Source organism: Patella vulgata, chromosome 2 (genome assembly GCF_932274485.2).
Source record: "Patella vulgata chromosome 2, xgPatVulg1.2, whole genome shotgun sequence".
Classification (NCBI taxonomy): Eukaryota; Metazoa; Mollusca; class Gastropoda; family Patellidae; genus Patella; species Patella vulgata.
Window position 1 is genome coordinate 54,524,812 of NC_065880.2, and position 21,768 is coordinate 54,546,579.

At 32.5% G+C, this 21,768-nt stretch overlaps 1 protein-coding gene across 1 annotated transcript in view; it reads right to left on the reverse strand.

The window, feature by feature from the left end:
- The window catches only part of LOC126809648 (protein O-mannosyl-transferase TMTC2), a 43,811-nt gene that overhangs the window by 5,401 nt on the left and 16,642 nt on the right, over positions 1–21,768 (reverse strand). The window contains exons 2-8 of the mRNA XM_050534318.1: positions 8,803–9,394; positions 2,887–3,715; positions 2,118–2,232; positions 1,621–1,706; positions 1,354–1,415; positions 1,042–1,164; positions 554–632 (exon numbers count right to left, since the gene is read on the reverse strand). Of these exons, the coding sequence (XP_050390275.1) occupies positions 554–632; positions 1,042–1,164; positions 1,354–1,415; positions 1,621–1,706; positions 2,118–2,232; positions 2,887–3,715; positions 8,803–9,394 (1,886 nt within the window). The remainder of the gene's footprint in view (positions 1–553; positions 633–1,041; positions 1,165–1,353; positions 1,416–1,620; positions 1,707–2,117; positions 2,233–2,886; positions 3,716–8,802; positions 9,395–21,768) is intronic.

A 21,768-nucleotide genomic window follows, 5' to 3' on the forward strand; every position in this document is an offset into this window, starting at 1 on the left:
CAAAAAGGGTTGTCACATATTTTTCTTTTTGTCAGTAATGAAACCATTTACAACACACTAAAATCTGATTACGAGTAACAATCCATTAGCCAATTATCAGAAATCATTAGAATTTGTTTGGCTTCTAGTTCTGCCCTATATATACTAACCTTTAGTATACAAAACATTTGATATCAAAAGCCATGACTTTGGAAGTAATTATCGGAAATCATTAACAATCAATAGGGTTATTCGTTTCATGACCTTAACACTGTGTATAAATTTAAAATCAATCAGATATTAACTTTAGCCTCTATAACATCCACAAGTCTGTTCAAAGTGATCAAGGGCCATAACTCTTTCAGTAATTATCAGAAATCAATCAGATATTAGCTTTATCCTCTAGAGCAATTGTGAACGCTGGACCAACAACAACATACAACTACATTTCAATATTAGCATATAAAAACTTATACATTTTAAAGAAAAGAAAAAAACTGTATGCATAACTTATATAAGTGATGAATATAAATCATTTTCTTTCTTTGTTTAATTGACAATATTAAATATTTACCTAACATATTGTACAAACTTTGTGGTGCATAATGATTTGGTCTTCTTTTTAAAGCTTCATGATATGTATCTACAGCTTCCTGTCATATAAAATATAAAGACTGCTATTAAAAGAGGATTAAATATGGCTGTGTCTGTATAGAAAATAACAAATAGTGAAGAACAGGTTTAATGATCTACATAAAGTAATAAAAGTACTAGAGTGAAACCATTGTTTATTATTTTGTGAATTTTATAGAGAGAGAGAGAGAGAGACAGATTGGGTTTAAGGTCCACTCGAACCAAACCAGGTCTAGTCAGGACTCACACATACAGTTTTAATCCTACAACAACTCACTTTGTGAAAAGTACCTGGAGAAAACCACGAGATTGGGCAGACAACCCTACTACTTGACATATACAAGCTTGGTATTGAAACCATGCCTCTTGGTTCAATGACAGACCTTATGATCTAAAGCGCATGTGTTAGACCACTCAATATTTGATTACCTTCAGTTTTTCTTGTTCTGTATATAATCTACCCAAGTTATATAAACATGATATCTTGGTTCCCTCATGTAACCTAGGATCTTTTAAACCAGATGTATCTAAATCAGCACAAATTTTATAAATCTGTAAAATACAATACACAATAATAATTTACAATACATCTTACAATACAATATACCATAATAATTTACAAAACATCTTAAATCAACACATAATATAAACATAAAAAATATAACTACTGAATCCTTATTGCATCAAAAACACTATTACAGTATTGATAATCTTAAATGAAAATGAAGAATACATATTTACCTTTTCTGCTTCATCACTTTGTCCTAACTGTGATAAAATGATACCCAAATTTAGATAAGCCACTAGAAAAAAAAATACATAAATTGTCAAATTATCTCTCTTCAGTCTTCAAGGTTTCAGTTATCCCCCTTTAGTCTTCACAAATTTTTTTGTGGTGGAAACAAGTACTTAGAATTTATGCTTAGTACAATTATAAATATACATATATATATATATACATGTATGAATGCAAAATAAAGAAATAACCATGTTTGTTGTAGTACTTACTAGATAATTTTGGTCTAAAATGTTTAGCTTTGTTATAGCTATCTATAGCTTCATCATATCTTTTCTGTTCTTGAAGTAAAATACCGCTGTAGAAAACAATTCAAAATATACTATTAAAAAGACAACTTAATCAAAATGGTAACTAAGCATTTTTAAAAATGCATTTACCTTTTTTTCAAACACTTTGACGGATGGCTTGAACTCGAGGTCTGGTCTCAATTTGTTTTATTGAGCATGTTATAATAACATCACTATTTAGCTACTTTTATTTAAAACAACTGATAAAATGAATGTAGGTTAACACAGGTAAAAACAAAATCAATCTGCTTTGATTAACTTTACCTATTTCATCCCCCTCAGTGATGATAGTAGTGACTGAGTCAAAATATACTGAGGATCAATTTGAATGACAAAATCTACCAACTTGCTGTGATGGTTGAATAATTACCGATTTATCATCAACAGAAATATATCTAATACAGAATACATCTACTTACAGATTATAATGAACATCAGCCATATTTCCTCTATATTTTAAGGCATTTCTATATGCATCTTCTGCTTCTGCTGATTTTCTCTGGCCATTCCAGATATTAGCCAGATTACCCCATGCTGTAGAAAATGAACATTATTATTACATTATGTACAAACTAAATCAAAATTTAGTATTATGCATGTTTGAAAGTTATCTATTCAGCCAAAATATGATGACTTTTGCTTTCTACAAAATAAATAAAGGATTTAACTCATTAACAGTATTCACAAGATTCCATAAAATGAAAAAAGGGCCATAACTTGAGTCGTATTTGACGGAAATTGTTGAAATTCAAAATACTTCTTCATTTCAAAATTTTTGAATAATGTACATGTATATAAAGTTCCTGCAGACCAAATAATATATTTTGTTCACCATATTCTACAAAGTGAAACATCCACTCGACACAAATAAGGTTATTTTGGGACTAACATATGGTTCAATTTTATTTCAATAATTTGCTTCCACATAGGGGTCTTTAGCAGTGGGACGAAACCAGAGGACCCGGAGAAAACCCATGAGGTTGGACAGGTGACGTTCCTCCTTGTCACATACAAGCAGGGATATTGTAACTTTAGTATATAAATTATGTACATAAGACATCCAATAACACATAGTATATATATATCATGACAGTGGTCTATAATAATGTCAGAGTATAAAATAACTATTCATTTCAGTTCAATGTATTCAAAACTAAAAAGATAGCTATTATATAAATATATGCTTACCTTTAGGTGGATTAACAGCGATACCAGATTTATATAATCTCTCTTCTGTCTGCCAGTCCTGGTTACGTAGGAATGTTTTACTACTAAACAAAATCACAGTTGATATAAGGGAGACAACCATTAATGTCTTCTGCCAGTGTTGGGAGCACTTTTTATACAATATAAAGGATCCATGAGCCACTAGTAAACAAAAGCCCATACTAGGAATGTATAATATTCTTTCAGCTATCACAAACCCAACATAGAAAAATGTGTTGGATGCAGGAATGAATGGGAAAATTATAATCGATAAGGAAATGATCAAAATATCTACACTTGTTAGCGAGTGAGTTAAAACAGGTACATCTTCATAACTATCAGTGGAACTGTTTGAACCACGACGTTTTAAACGGATTTTATTAGAATTATTTAATTTTGTACTTGAGGATGAATGATGTCCGACGCCATTACCATTGGTATGAGGCTTAGGGATGGGAATAGCTGAAGTAGTATTTTTATGTAAATCTTTCAATATTTTATATGCTATGTATAATAGCAAGGAATATAGAAGTATTGTCCACATATTACGAGGATCTGTCACTGTTTGCACTAGAGGTATCGATTCCATTGACCAATCAAAACTCAGCACTCTAGGACATATTAATATCCATACATTATAAGCTGGTAGCAGATTGTAAGTCAGAGTTCGTGTCAGAATACTACTGGAATCGGAAGCTGGATTATCCGACGGTGCAAACTCTGGAGGTTTATTTCCCATAAAATATATACGTAATATAACTAATATAACACCATACACTGTCAATAACACACCACCTTCTAATAAACGAGACTGAAAATACACAAAAATCATTCAATTATTAATAGACGAAGAAAACAATCATATTTGACATAACTGAAAATTCTACATAAGGAAATCCAGGGAAACCTCTTTTTCATTTGTCTATGAGCAAGTATTTCATATATTGAATTTCTACAAATATATGTGTGAAACATATGAAACAGTATCAAATAAATATTTCATATATAAGAGAAAAATGTTTATCACATGTTTTATTATTATAGGACATCCAATCTTATCAGTACAAAACATTAAAGCAATAATGATCAATAAAATATAAACTAAATGAATTTTGTGATATTAAACACCCGCTTCAGTACAATGTATATCACATAAAAAAACATAGCATAACAGTAATTTGACAATAAACCACTATATCAAAGCTGTTGTTAATAACTTGCATAAAATAACAAAATTTCATAACAGTTTGCAAATTCATCAGAGGATTTACTGCTTTTGGGACAAGCAAGTCATCATTGCAATTTTACAATTGAGCAAATCAGATAATCAAATTGTCTTGCATCCAGTTATGCCGCTTCATTGACCAACAACTGATTGTTTTCTACAGATGTTATTACTATTCTGCAGTTTGAATATCTCTGATGATAATTCGAAGACAAAAATTGGTTTATAAAATCACACCAGTTCAACTTGGCCTAAGTAAAGAATGGCAAATTAACATCCCAGACATTTTGGGTTCAACAGGTTCTTTAAAATATTTGTCTACAATATTTCAATGTATTGTATTTGTAATTAAATTTATTCTTTCAGTGTAATGTATCTTGTAGAATATGTTACATATAAAAATCTTCTATATAGAACAGGTGTCCGTTTCATCAGAATATACTCAAAACATTTATTATTTTCATGCATAATTTATGTATAAAAAAGGTGTTATCTTTTTTCTAGAATCCTCAATATGTCAATTTCTTTAAAAGAAAGTAAAGAAAGGAAATGACTGAGTTTGTATAAACGTCCTACAATGCACCTATTTCAATATTACACTTCATTATTTGTACTTGCATCTTGTCAAGGACATTATTATGTACATGTATCTCTTAAATATTAATCCTTTCTACCTGGCTCTGTCTAACTTTTGTTTCCCAAAAATGTTCATCTTTTTACTTTCGGTGTCATTATTAAGTAAGAATTCTACAACCCTTTTATAAACTACCGGTATAGCTTTCTAAATCATTTTTTATGACTTATCTGAAAAGGGGCACTGATCTATAATGGTCTGTGTAATATTTTTATATTGTTTGTTCTGTTTTTAATTTGCTCTTGGATATTTTATATGATTATCAAAAAAATAGATCAATTAATGGCTGTATAGTTAAATCTTGTTTAATCAAGCATTTACAGTGCACTGTCATTTATATCTTTTCCTGTATAATTGAGTAAGCTTCTAACCTTACAATAAATCTTTATGTGTAGATGTGAGATCCAGATCTATAAAGGGCCAATAAGTTGGTGTTGTATGTAAAGTGTAGATAACTATCCGTGTTTCTAAAAGCTTTATACTACCAGTTGGTCCCACCTTTGATTTATGAATAGGCTATAAATGATGTAATTGAAGGCTAATACATGATTCTCCAGAGGTGATACCCAATTAAGCATGGATAGTGAATAGGGCTCAGACTGGCAATTTCCACACCCATAACTTGGGTTTGATCTTCTCTCTATAATTATTTTAGATGATCCGTCAGAGCAGGAGAAATAGGCCTAATTACATTCTGTCATTTAATAGTCCATCCAGACCATAGATGAACCATAAAACAACCATGCTCACACTGAAAGTTTTATAAGACTTATACAATAGAACTTTTTTTTTGATTTGATATGCCTGGAGGAATACAATTTTAATGAAAATTGTATAGTTTTAATAAATCTGTATATGATATACTATATCTAATTTCAATTTAAATGATTATGAACAGGAACATAAATATTATTTTACATAATGATACCTTACATATTAACTCAATTAACTGCTGTTAAAATACTGAACAGTTGTATTTTCAGTAGAATGTTCACATTTAGGTGTGTCAATATTAATCTTTTATGCCAAGATAGTTTCAATGACCTTTAATTATGTATGCATCATGTCTTAACATGTGATATTAAAGAGAATTCCTTATAACACTGAAATTATTAGGAATGGCCAAGAGTTTGATGTCTTGTCATTCTCAGATATTTCCACCCATGGGTTTTTTCTTATATTCCTAATGTCAATGAATCTTTTAGAGTGTGTAAAATAATTCTTTATCCCATTTGAATCTCTAGACCAGAGACATTTGTGAAAACAGTACATACATCGGGATTCAAATTGACGATCTCCGATTGTATATACATGTAAGATTTCTAAAGAGAGAGGAAAGTGTATATCCACAACTACTGTCACTGCCCTCTCCCTAACAAAAACATAAGACTTGGAGGTATTTTCTTCAAGTTCGTTTAATAGAAAACAGTGGACATTAGGCAAAGTAAAATACTAAAATGATACATGTATTTCAAATATTGCCATATCAATAAGAAAAAATTAAATTAAGATCTTTCTTATCCATATTTTCAGTTTAAACATAATTTATTACTTAACTGACAGACTATAAATAATACAGTTTATTTGTATGCCCCAATGGAAAACAGTCAAGATGACTTTTAAAGACTTTAAAGGAAACAGCCCATCTGTTTATATTCTAACAAACAATAGATAACAATGGCAGCTACTCAAATCAACTTTCAGAAATATTCTAGATTCCCTTGTTCAAGCGTTGTTACTTAAAGAATGTGTTAGGGACATCATCAATACTAACAATCTTTCAAAATGGCATCCCCAAACTAAAAATTGTCACTTATATCAATAAATCAGTCACATTTAATTACGAGCATATTTTGTGTTGAGAAATAAACTATTAGTGATGTTTCCTACTCCTTATAATTGACAGTTGCTAGTTCTGATTCTGCCTGTGATGTCCCCAAAACAATAGTGTAGCTTTCAAACAGAGATGTCTAGAAAGTTTTCAAAAGTTGATTCTAGTAGCTGTCATGGTTAGTAGAATATAGAAATTGGTGGACCATTTCCTTTAACAATAGAATATTAATCTTATTATTCATGTAGATGTAATTTAAGGATTGCATAAACAAGTCCATCACTAAATAATGGCAGATTTGCACCCAGATTTTGGGTTCAGATAACCAGAAACTGGTGAAAGATGTGAAATTTTATTGTTATATTAGCTCATATTGTATTTAGTATGTTGACACCTAATAGATTATTATTAACAGTTTATAATGATTTTACCATTACATCATGGTTCATGTTTATTGTTAGTTCACACTGTATTATAAATAGCTAAAACACACATTTTATGCAATCAGTCTACATAACATACATATACTTCATTTCTCAATTTACACATTCAAACAAGAACAGAAAATTTGCTATATTGTTTAGTCATCATCAAAACTTAATCTTCATTGAATTTAGTTGCATGCGTTCTAATCAGAACGTATTTAGGAACAACAGAATCAAATTAATATTCTGAATGGTTTAGCTACATAAAAAGAAATTAAGTCCTATCTTAACATCAATCAAATTCCATTTTAGCTCAAAAATAGAGGTTACTGCATGTATAATCAATATTGATAGAGAGAATAAAGTTTGCTATATGATATGAGATATAACATTTGAAGAAATTTCTCTATTGTTTTAACAAGATATAAAACTCACTATAAAAAGAACACATCATTTTAGATATCTTTTAAGTAGCATCCAAAATAAATGTTAGAAAGATGGAATTCTGGATTATAATTCTTAAATTCATGAATAGCAGACAGAACATGAATTTATGAAATTTAAAGCACCTCTTGCAAATAATGGTTAACATAAGTAATCTCTCCAAAGAAGTTACAAGAGGTGTGTATGTAGACAATTTTTAAAAATATTTACATTTTAAAGAGATTAACATGGTCCAAGAAATCCTCCCAAACAGTATGCTGAATCCAACTAATAAGGAAAAATGTTAACTTAATAATGTAAAATATTCATTGAGTAGTAATCCAATGTCATCGACAAAGCATGACAACCATACAAACATTATCGGACCTGTCATATTTTCAGTATTTCCTATCAATTATTAATACTGTTATGTCTGCATGCTACTCACATCATTGTGAATCATATTATAACATCATTAACTTATCTTGATGAATTTTGTTCAGAAGGTCAAAAAGATCATCTGATAATTAATTTATCAACAGAATCACATTAATTATTCGCATAGATTTCTTTACTAATAAAATGTGGACTGAATGTTTACTCACACCAGTCTCAACTCATTTTAATTTAAAAATGTGATCTTTTGTGCTTTAAGAGATGTTATTACATGTAATTGTTGCAATGAAATGCTTTGAAATCATAAAAGATAGTTTGCCAGGCAACAAAGCACATAGCAGCTATGTTATTTTCAGTTTAATCAATGGTCTTCTTCATCACATGGATATAAACATTGTGTACAAATCAATAGGCTTCTTCATGTGATGGACATGTTATAAACATTGTTTATAAATTTAAGTCAATCGTGTGATAACTCCACAAAAAATCTAACACGTTCAGTGTTCATAACTCAGTATGCAATTATCAGAAACTGATTAAAATCATCAAGCTTGTTTGTTTTAGGAACATACTCTCACAGCATCTAAGTTGTCCAAGGTAAACAGAGTATTTACCTGGCCCTACATTTGAAGAAGTAGGAGAAATGAGTGAAATACGATCCACATCTAGCCATTTTCGTCTCTCTGATCTAAACACTGCAATAATTACTGTTAGCTCTGATGACTATTGATAATTGGATTGGCTAATGTACATGTGCCTAGTCAATTTCTTTTTTCATATGATGATCTAATGACAGTTAGATGATGAACTGCTGATTGCCCAATCATACACAGAATACAGGGCATGAAAAATGGATGCATACAATATAATGTAAGGTATCGTTCATGAAGTACATGCAGGCTATCCATCATTTTGATATACATGTAAACCTTATAGATTCTGATGTAAAAGTTCAACTACTTACCAATTTTAAAATTTTTAAAGATATGATATCTGTTATCTTCACACGATGAACTATAAACATATCAAAACTGAGACATACGCCTAAAACTGTTATAGCTTGTTCTTTAGTTAACATACCAGCTGTAGTAAACATATAAACACCTGCCATATACAACCATCTCTTCCGCATTTTACCCTCATCATTGGTATCACGATATTCTGTATATTTTATATAATTTAAAAATGTCAAAATAAAAAATAAACAGGCCCCCTCATCAGCCCTTCCAACAATTCCTGCAACTGCTTCTGTATGAATGGGATGTGAAGCAAATAGGCATCCTGCTACTAACGTCGGAAACCAATGTTTTAAAAACTTTTTAGCTAAAAACGTAAAAACTGCTGTCACTAATGAATGTAATATCACATTTCCTAAATGGTAACCCCATGGTTCCAGCTTTCCGAGGTAATAATTTAAACGAAATGTTAATACACATAATGGTCTGTAGGATTTGTGTGATCCACTGTGAGTTAAAGGTGTTCCCCAGAAATCATCATAAAATAGGTTAATCAGTGGAGTTTCAGGCAGCAAGTCTGGATTCTTCAATATGGCTCGACTGAAAAATACAAAAATAATATCTTAATTATTTTATCTACTATGCGTTTAAAAGAAATTCAGAAAGTTACCAAAACCAACTGTGCCAATTTGTCAAGTGGTTACTATGGCCTGCACTTATTTATGATATGTCATGAATGAGAATTCCCAATCACCATTGGTTACATCTCGATGTTTATTTCACAGGTCACCCATACAGTGATTGGTTTATACGAAACTGAAATGAATGGCCTCAGGGGCGTACGTACATACAGATTTTGTTTTGGGGGGGGGGGGGGGAATGTTTAGCAAAAATGCGACCGACTGATGTACATGTCCTTAATACGAGTGATGCAGTCAGGGGCCGATCACCACAAATGATAGTTTTCTAGGGGCCAGTAGCTGATATGGAAGCTGGGAATAGATGGTGGGGTTGGTCGGTTCCAAATCTAGGGCACCATCCACAATCATACCCCACAATGAAAGTCATCAAAATACCTAGTATAACACTGGGCGTCCCGGTAGAACATAGATCGTATTGCCTATATAGTTGTTCGCTGATCGTTATCTCGTCGGAAAGCAGTTTTATTCAAGTCGACATAAAATTTATGTCATATAATATGATGATTGTTATTGATTTTGTAATTAAATTTAGGGACAGTGGCTTTAACATTGAGCAACCTGAGAAAATTTTGAAAAATTGAACCAATATCCTGACACTTGAGGTCATTGCTGGGAGCAAATTCTTGTGAACAAGACAAGAGAACCAGAAATAGGAGTCAATGGGACAGAATCTCGAAATCTGCCCCTGTCAATTGGCCTGTTTTGCCAGAGTTGTCACAACATTTGTGCAGTCTGAAGCCTCACGCACCAGCGGTACTACTAACTGGTCAGTTCACTGTAACCGTGAATATGACAGTGCTGGGGCAATATAAGACCACAGAGAAGTGGAAGAATGATGCCATAATGGAATTTAGCGGTGTAGGAGCGAAAAAATGTCAGATATGTAACTGAGCTTTTAATTTTTTGGGACTGGGCCTGAAAAATTATAGTCAATGTCATGGCAAATGGGATCAAATTCTCCTTAACGAGAAGATAAGAAATGGGACAGAATCTTGAGGCCTGTCCATCAATTTCGCCCGTATTGTGAGAGTAGAAATAACAATTCTACAGTCTGTCGCCCTGCTCAGTGGTACTACTAACTGGGTGATTCACTGTAACTGTGAATATGATAGTGATGAGATTGTATTTATAAGACAGGGGAGTTGAAGAATAATGACAATAGAATTGAGCGACGTTGGCGTGTAAAAAATTTAGATTATGTAACTGAGCTTTTAGTTTTTTGGGACTGGGCCTGAGGGGACTTTGTCTCACGGGGGCGCTTACTTGGTCTCTGAAATGCCATTTACTGGACTTTGGGATCTGGGGAAAGGTTTTGCAGAATTCTGATGGTCAGAAAATACTTACAACATGAGTCAAATACGTTTTTATTTCTACTGGGATTAAATATGCAATAAATAAAAATTCTCAAATTCAATAGATCGCCTTAACATTTCATAATTTAAAGATTTTTTACGTATTTCTGAAACAAACTATGCTTCCGATAACTTCTTACCAACTGTTCGGCTAATGTTATTCGTATGACAATCAATAATATAATTTAAGTTATCAAAATATTCGTAACAAGCTCTCTCAATTTTATATACCAACATACTCATAACAGGGAATTTTTTTTTTCAAACATGTAAAGTTGACTAGGTTATTTTATACTATACCGTTGCAATTTACGTGCACAAAAAATTTTCCCTTCTATTTTGGCATTGTTTACCTCATTAATTCATTTAGTCTGAGATCGACTGCAGTGAGCACTTATTTTGAGACCGACTATGTGACATAAGAAATTTAGGAGCACGTATATTAAGTATTTGAGGTTTTTCCCTTCTATTCTGGCATTATTTGTTTACCTCATTAATTCATTTTGTCAGTCGCCCATGCATAATTTTGAGACCGACTGCAGTGAATGCAGGGTAAAAAACATTTTTTCAAACATGATAAGTTGACAAGGTTATTTTACACTAAAGTTTTGGGTGAGTAGCGTGACGAATGCAATTTAGGTGCACGGATTCACGCAAATACATAAAATTTGGGATTTTTCCTTCTATTTTGGCATTGTTTGTATTAATTCAGTGAGCACTTATTTTGAGATCGACTGCACTTATTTTGCGACCAACTGCATTTATTTAGCGACCAACTATTTTTCTCCCCAAGGGAAATTTTTTACTCACAATAGAATAAGGGTAAAAAACATTTTTTCAAACATGATAAGTTGACAAGGTTATTTTACACTAAAGTTTTGGGTGAGTAGCGTGACGAATGCAATTTAGGTGCACGGATTCACGCAAATACATAAAATTTGGGATTTTTCCTTCTATTTTGGCATTGTTTGTATTAATTCAGTGAGCACTTATTTTGAGATCGACTGCACTTATTTTGCGACCGACTACATTTATTTTGAGACCGACTATTTTTCGCTGGAGGAGTGTACCACACACCCCTCCCCACAATTACGCCCCTGAATGGCCTTCTTCCAAGACTTAAAGAAACAATCTCAGTTATAAAAGCATGGATTATCTATACATTTGTCAATATGAATGGTAATCCTTGAGTGGCATTTAGCGATTGAGCACATTAAAAAACACAACACAATTTACATGGAAAATAATCCCAGGTTTTCGACACGTATTCTCTTATGCTTGAAAACGATAAGAGAAATACTTGTCAAAAAGTTGTGCTATATGTGTATAAACCTGTGATTGTTTTCCAGATAAATTGTGTTGTGTTTTTAAATATTAATGGTGTTTAACATCCTACTTTTCTGAAGCAACTTGGCTATTGAAAACGGACATACACCATGCAGTGTGCTGAAACTGATGGTTGATCTAATAAAAAATATGTTTTTTCTGCTGAAAATGGATTTTGCAATATATCACAATACTGTATACTGCAATACAATTGATGAGGTATCACAATGATTTTAGGTTGAAATATACAGTCCTATTGATGATTGTAGTTGTTTTATCTTCTAGAACATGCTTTTAATATGTCAGAAGGGATTACCAAGAGCTTAGACAGATTTAAAAAAGGTGATCCGACAAGTACCATAAACTTCAATTCTATTCAGACCTGGGGTCTAGATTTCACTTGTTGTTACCAAACACTGTAATCTAACTGCACAAGTCAAGAGAGTGGATAGCTTAAATGTAATAAGGGAAATATTTCATGGCCATTAAGATAAACAGATTATGTCAAATGTGATAGCAGAAAACATCCTAAATCAACAGATTTTATATCTAAATAAACATGACCTGCAGTTTACACAGGGACTAACATCAAACTAATCTCTGCATAAAAAAAACACAAACCAACCAGCAACATGGTACAAGTACAATACACTTGACAATTGTCAAGATACGAGTTGTTCTACCACATACCACAGAGCTTTCATTAAATTTCACATTCAGCTTAAATTCAGATATCAGTATTGAAAGGATTTATTTTATTCAATTTATAATGACTGAACACTTTTCTATTTAAATTGAAATGCAATTTAAATACTGAACATAACTTAGAAAAACATGTCACACCCAAGAAATGCTTGCAAATATATATAAGCAAACATGTGTATTTTAAAAGTGGACCACCATACATGTACTTGAACATCTAATAATATTCAATCTGAAATCTTTAAGTACCTACCATTATGGGATCTAGTATGAAGGAAGTGGGTACTAACTTTATGACACTGGATCTTTGATATGATATTTATAGTTTGACCTAGAATAACCCTTTATAAGAATAAGAGTCCCACTGAAACATACTGATGTCTTGTTTGATCTCAAAGCCTATTCATCACTTTCATTGACAATTCTTAATACAAAATGATGTGATAAAATACTGGTTCACTTCACAGAAAATTGTTATGGACTTTTATATATCCCAATACCTATACTAATAAACTACAAATAAAACAGAACTGTAAGTAAATGAGAAACCTTTCAAATGATAATAATTACATACCATGATGTAGTCAAAAACATTATTAAAGAGAATAAGAGTTTATGATCCTCATATTTTATTTGGTTTTTATGTATATACACTTCCCATAAGGATTGTTAAATCATAAATTTCTGTGAAAGCATGCTGTGTCACTCAAATACATGACATACACACATTATTTCTTTATGTAAAATCATCATAGCAGAACAAATAGATATTGGTTTAAAAGACTCCAACAAGGTGCATAAAAATGGAGATGATATCAACTTAAGAAAGTGAGATTATTTTTTGAAGAATATGTGGTTTATTAATTCTTATCAAACTGATATCTATCAAATTGTGTAATAAATATTACATATACAAAACATTTGCACTAGTATTATTCAGTTGTAGTTAAGTCTAGCCTATATATTATTATTACCACAGATTTATATAGCGCCCTTTTCATAAAATGTTCAAGGGCGCTTTACAATAAAATGATTATTAGTATAAATACATAATATGTAATGTAAAATGTAAGTGTACATCGAACATAAATTAAACAAGCCAATAGTGAGGCTGATGTCCCCCGCCGAAATCCCCAAATAAATAGATGACACATATTAATTAATCGCACATCTATTTTTTTCAATAGCATCAAGCAATCAAACTGATTATCAACTATACACTAAGTTTCATCACTCTCTATCAGATAGAATCAAAGTTATCTGGTCCCAAAGCATCGACCAAGGAAATTGCTTATCTCTGCTTAGCTTTAGCTCGATATGTTAATCATTGAATTCGGTCAAGACGAACATCAACATCCAGTTAGAAGCAGAGTTGTTTTGTTCCAAAGTCTTGACCAATCAAAATACACCAAGTTTCATCACTCTCACTTAATTAGAACTAAAGTTATCATGTCCCAAAGCATCAACCAATCAAATTGCTTATCTCTACTTACCATAAGCAGAAAATGCTCATCTTCGCACTCTATCAAGGCATTGACCTCATAAACACCTACACCAAGTTTGAACATTCTAGCTCAATTAGAAGGAGAGTTATTGTGTTCCAAAGTCTCGGCCAATCAAATTGCTTATCGTTCTGCTTGCCCTCAGCAGAAAATGCTCAATATCGAACTTAGTCAAGGTATTGATGTAATGAAACTATACACCAAGTTTCATCACTTTCACTTAATTGGAACTAAAGTTATCATGTCCCAAAGCATCAACCAATCAAATTGCTTATCTCTACTTACCCTAAGCAGAAAATGCTCATCTTCATACTCCATCAAGGCATTGACCTAGTAAACACCTACGCCAAGTTTGAACATTTTACCTCAATTAGAAGGAGAGTTATTGTGTTCCAAAGTCTTGGCCAATCAAATTGCTTATCGCTCTGCTTACCCTGAGCAGAAAATGCTCATTATCGAACTTAGTCAAGGTATTGATGTAATGAAACTATACACCAAGTTTCATCACTCTCACTTAATTAGAACTAAAGTTATCGTGTCCCAAAGCATCAACCAATCAAATCGCTTATCTCTGCTTACCCTAAGCAGAAAATGCTCATCTTCGAACTCCATCAAGGCATTGACCTAATAAACACCTACACCAAGTTTGAACATTCTAGGTCAATTAGAAGGAGAGTTATTGTGTCCCAAAAAGTGTGACGGACAGACAGAGACAGACAGACGAACCCATTTTAATAGTCTCCTGCTTTCTTCGAAAGGCGGGGGACAAACACATTAAAATAAAGATAAGCCTAGGCCTAGAAGAAGTCTAAATAAATATGATATAGATATAAAACAAAATACAAAACAATTATCTAAAAGCAATATTAAATAAATATGTCTTCAAGCCTGTTTTAAAAATAGATAATGAAGCGCTGCTTCTGATGAAATAGGGGATCTTATTCCACAACTTAGGAGAAGCCACTGAGAAAGCCTTTTCTCCATATGACACCATATTGGTTCTATTTTCTACTAAAAGATATAAATCTGCTGCAGACCGTAAGTTTCTACATGGGGTATAAAATCGTAAAAGACTAGAGAGATATGATGGCGCTAGATTATGGATACATTTAAAAGTTATACTGAATTCTGAAATGGACAGGCAACCAGTGCAAATTAAAAAGAATAGGAGTAATGTGATCAGTAAGAGGCCCCTGTTATCATTCTAGCAGCACAATTCTGAAGTTTTTGAAGTTTACTAATGTGTTTTAAAGGCAAACCATATAAAAGCGAATTAAAATTATCTGTGGTTATATATTTCCTGATTTTACTGATATTACGAAGAGTTAGATAACCTAATTTGCAAATATTATTGACATGACTTTCCAATGACATATTAGAATCAAATATGGCACCTATGTTGCTACATGTAACTACATGTACAGAATTGACTGAACTGTTATCAACATTGATAGATAGATTATTACAAATAGGTAAATTCATTTTTGAACCAATAACTATGAATTCCGTTTTTTTGTCATTGAGTTTTAAAAAGTTGTCTGTCATCCAGGATTAAATTTCTGAAATGCCCTTTCTCTAGCTTCAACTTTGTTGGATCAATGTCATTATTTACAGGTTTGAATGAGATATAAAGTTGGGTATCATCCGCATATAAGTGGCATGATAGACCGTATTTTCTGACGATTACACCCAGTGGTTTATTGTAAACTAAATAGCAGGGGACCGAGGACGGAGCCTTGGGGAACACCATATGCCAGGGATGTTTGTGACGATGATATGCCATTCGCATAAACACTCTGTTTTCTATCAGTGATGTAAGATTCTAATAGTTTCAATGCATTGCCGGTTATGCCAAATTCCAGATCTAATCGTCTGAGTAAAATATTATGGTCTACAGTATCGAATGCAGTTGACATGTAGAGAAGGATCAGAAGAACACAATCACGATTGTCTAGGCACGGAGCCTTGGGGAACACCATATGCCAGGGATGTTTGTGACGATGATATGCCATTCGCATAAACACTCTGTTTTCTATCAGTGATGTAAGATTCTAATAGTTTCAATGCATTGCCGGTTATGCCAAATTCCAGATCTAATCGTCTGAGTAAAATATTATGGTCTACAGTATCGAATGCAGTTGACATGTAGAGAAGGATCAGAAGAACACAATCACGATTGTCTAGGCACAGATTGATATCATTGTGAACACATACAAGTGCTGTTTCAGTGCTGTGAAACTGTCGGTACGCACTTTGAAATTCCACCATTAAGTTATTATCACTGACATACGATGTTAACTGTGCAGCAATAACCCGCTCCAATGTTTTCGACAAGAAGCTGAGGTTCAATACTGGTTGATAGTTTTTGTCGACATTCCTGTCCAGATTCGGCTTTTTAATTAATGGAAAAACAACTGCTGCTTGAAATATATTTGGAAATATAAATATAAATATTCTATAAATATATAGAATAAAGAAATATTTACTGAATACATATTATAGTCCCCCCCATGCGCTTGGATCATCAATATTTATCTGATTAAATGGTCTGACCAGAAAAGTCATTAAATTTCTATCAACCTATCTATTATTACTGAGGTCTCACTATCCAGACAGTCCCAGTGGTAGTGGCCGAGAAAGTTCCTCAAGATTTACCCTTGTCAGTGGTGTATGATGGAGGGTCTGGCAAGGAAAAACGTGAGGAGAATGTAAAAGTACCCCTAGCAGGAGGATATTGAAGAAATGTTGGCAGAAACGCAGCTGTTTGGGTAAAACTGCCCTTAATGCACACTGTATTGCACAGGCTCATCTTCATTAACTCAGTTAAACCCCATTTCATTTCATTTTATATCACCTATCTATACAATGAAAATTTTGTATACAGAATTGTAAATAGTTACTAGAAAGTCATCTTTTGTATACTTGATGGTTAAAACTCCATGCTTTCAGTAAAAAAAAAAACATTATAAAAAGATGACCTAGTCCACGATTGTCATTGATTTTACAAACAGTAATGATTCTATCTTTTTATTGCATGTCTTTTCATCAATATTTGATCACAAAAATAGGGTTTTTTTGATAACCAGGACCAGATTGACAGGAGATAATATAATCAGATAAGATCTCTTTACACAAAACTGGAAAACTAATATTGAACAATTTCTGTAGCCTATATTGCTAATGGATGTGCGAGACCGTTTGAAGGAGGTAGATATTGTTATATCTCGGTCTTTATTAATCATTTAAAAGTGTGATAAGTTTCAGTAGAAATGACACCTGTTGTTGGATAACCCTAGACAAAAGACATCCTACAAACATGCTGAAGTACTGTTCATAAGACATTGATATATACCTGGAGGCAAATTCTTATCAATAGACATTACAAGTACACTCTTCAAGATAACATTGAGAGATATTATACAGTATAGTCCCCTTTCAGAGATTATTTAATACATGACTAATGTATTGCTTCTCACCAGCAAATAACATGAAAGGAATTTTTGTTCAGAAATGGAAACTGCATCCCAAACATAAGAGAGAATTGATTTGAGAACAATTGAACTTTTACTCTTGGTTTATGTAAATAGATCTTCTTTGCTTGGTATTATTGTATTCCCCTGTAATGTTGTTCATTTCTATAGAGTTAAACTTTTAGATTTCTACAGTCACATATATATTGTAATTGACTTGTTCCAACAAAAAAATAAGTTTATTTTGAACTGAAATTTAGCATCCTGTTACAGCAACCACAGAATTCAATTTACCAAATTCAATAAAACTTTGGGAGGGAATGTTAAATATAATGATGGTTTAATAAGATGTATTTGTATGAAATCTTTCAAAATCTTTTATTACTATCTTCTATTTTCTACATGTCTAACATTATGGTAGGTCTATTAGGAACTTTCTCAACCATTAATCACAAGAAAAAAACAACAATTCAACTTTCAATTACTTTTTCAAATCTGTTTTCCTAGTTCTTTTCTGAAAACACAAAAGATGATAAATGAAAGGGTGTTTTAATTGACAAGAATTTTCCACCCTTTTTTCTTTCCAAAATGTTGCTGGAAAATTTTAATGTTTTTTTATTCATCAACTAAAACAATGGAGTACAAACTTTACCTAGGGTCAATAAAAACAAAAAATTTTAAAAAATATATATTACCTTAACCTTTGAAAATTTTATCCATAAGGTTTTCATAGATTAGTAGTGTTTTTATTATATACAATATGCCTATACAAGCTTCATATAGTTTCTACTTCTATCAACAAATGAAATATGTAAGAATTTAATGCTTTGTCAAGATCAAATATCCTACAAGGATGTCACAGTGCCACCTAATTGCTCATTTGTGTACATAAAACACACTGGATTCTAATAAAGGAAATGAAAACAGAAGTCCTATTTTCAATATTTACACATTAAACTTTCATGCATTATCAAGTATAGTTTAAAGTGTATCACAAGGGTGGGTGTTCCTGCATAATAAATTTCATTTAGTCAAATCTACAAAAAACTTTTTACAACTTCTATAAATCCAGGTTAAGTAAGTGAACTGACTATAAATAAACATTTTTAAAATCTTCCACTGTCTCCCACTATTTAAATAACACATATCCTTTCCCCCTGGCAACCATAAAATGCTGTTTGACAAACCCCAATTTAAACCACTTAACACAGACTTTTTGATTTTAGCTAATGTAAACTAAAATATGTTTGATTACGGATACATACTTCTGCCTGTCTAAGCCATGACACAAGGAGGTCCCATTATAAATTATAAAACTGTATTGAATAACATTAATCTTTTAATATAAGTAGTTGCATGACGCCATGTTGTATAATAGATCGGATTGTCATGGTGGTTTTTGTTGTCTGGATTAAAGGGGGAAAAAGTTTAGATAAGGCCATAAATTATTAATACTGTAAATTATGTTAAAATGACATATTGCTGTCTATTTAATCATCTTCTCTACCATACTTCAATGTGCAGTAATTGAAAACTTATGGATAATGCTTCAACTTGATACTGAACTCTTAAATATTCTCAGGTTTCACACTAGTTTAAGCCTAAAGTCATTCATCTGGCTAATAAAATAATATAATCAGAATGATATGTTTATCTTGGAAAATATTATTATATTCAACAATACTATTATTATAAACACTAAATCCTTACAGATAATTATGGTTTCACATTATTACTGGCAATATGCTTGTTTGTTAGGTTTGTTTTTTTAAAAAAAAAAGCAAATCTGGTCAAATTAAGTTTTTGGGAGTGGTTGATCATCAAAACTAACAACAAATTTTTATATAGAAAGATTCATAATTGTTGAAGTTTCAGACAGAAATATCTTAAAATATATACTGATACTGTATTATCATGCATAGATGCTGAACCAAATATAATGACGACAGTTTTATAAGGCCACTAATTAGTAATTACACTCTATTAAATTACACTCATTGTTTTAGACCTTTCTAACCTAATTTTTGAAGACCAAATAGTAAGTTTTTACATTATAAAATTTCAGTGAAATATAAGCATGTGTTCGGTTTAAGGTTTTAGAACGAACACATGCATATAGCCATATCAAAAGGGAACAAGATACAAAGAAACTCTCTTGTAAAACTTATCTAGTAAATAGATTTAGGACTCCTTCAGATTTACTGGATGTGTTCCAAATACAAGTATACAATAGATTTTAATTAAAATATTAATCAATGATATTAACTCTTCTTCACACAAAATTCCTCGGTAATCAATATAAGGTCCTCCTATGAAAATATCAGGCACCTAAAATAACACCATCATATTGATACAAAACATCTTCAGTTGCTAAGACAATTTTTTTATTTCATAAGTCTTCGAAAACTTCTTCTAAAATAAAAGATCTACATATAATATTAGGCGGATATTGTCTCCGTTTTCATTTAACCTTTACAACAAGCATACACACATTCTTGATTTCAGATATTTTTAGAGATCATTAGAACAGGAATACTTGTTAATTTCTAGCTGAAACTGTATCTTACATATACATGTATATATAGGGGTAAAGACCTACAGTTTCTTTCTATGGATCAAAGAAGGAAGTAAGTTCCACATCTGGTCAAAAGAAATATAAAATCGATCACCCAATCAGTACTGTTGTGGATTTACAAATCATGACTCATATTAAAACAGATATCTAATGAACCAGATATTAATTCAATTGATCCGAGGCACTCTTATCACTTCACATCACTTCACGGAACTACTATACAAGCACATATATTGCATAATAAACATCAATGGGTTAAATAATCCATAATGTTTTGTTTGTATACACTTAGTGGCACCCCAAGAACACTCTGTATTATCCTAGTTTTAATGTTTATTAAATAAACACAAAATTGCTCAATCTATTATATACTATTCAAAAAAAGTAGGGGATATTTGATTTTGGGGGCATAATACTAAAATATGCAAATGACTACGAAAAAAGTCAATATAGAACCTAACAGAAGAAACATTTCCAGTTACATGTGACGCCCAAACGCACCAATAGCTACCGCATGGAATGCAGGTGATGCTTGGGATCATCATGGGGGTCCAACCCAAGATTTGCACGACTCTGACTTTGAATGTTACAGTCATTGTGGCATTGAATTCCAGGGTGGAAACATCAGTTTAATTGTTTTAGTGACCAGAAAACAAATTTTGATATGCGTCGGCTTACCCAAAATGAAAGGTTACGTGCCCTTGGCATGCTACAGATCGGCACAACACAGGCGGTTGTGGCGCGGACGATGAATGTTTCTCAGTCTGTCATAAGCAGGCTATGGTCCAGATACCGTGATACACAATCTGTACAGGACAGACCACGCTCAGGTCGACCAAGGGCGACAACTCAAGCCCAGGATCGATTTATCCGTACCTTGGCCTTGAGAAATCGTGTCATCACAGCAAATCAGATCAGCGCTCGTCTTCAAACAGACACTGGTGTGCGAGTGAGTGGCCAGACGATTCGGAATCGACTGCATAGGGGTCACCTTCGCGCCCGACGTCCTCGCGTGATCCCTTGTTTGAGAGATCATCACATTCAGGCAAGACGTCGTTGGTGTAGGGATCGTCAACACTGGGATAATCGACGCTGGAGCAATGTGATGTTTTCAGATGAGTCAAGGTTCACTGTTGATTTTTTGGACAGACGTAGGAGGGTGTGGCGTCGTGGAAACGAGTGCTTCTAAGACGTTAACGTCATCAGACATGATCGATTTGGGGGTGGTTCTGTTATGGTGTGGGGAGGCATCACTGTTGCTGGAAGAACGGCTTTACATGTTGTTGCAGGGCGTGTTACAGGCCAGTACTACCGGGACAACATCTTGGCAGTCCATGTTGTGCCGT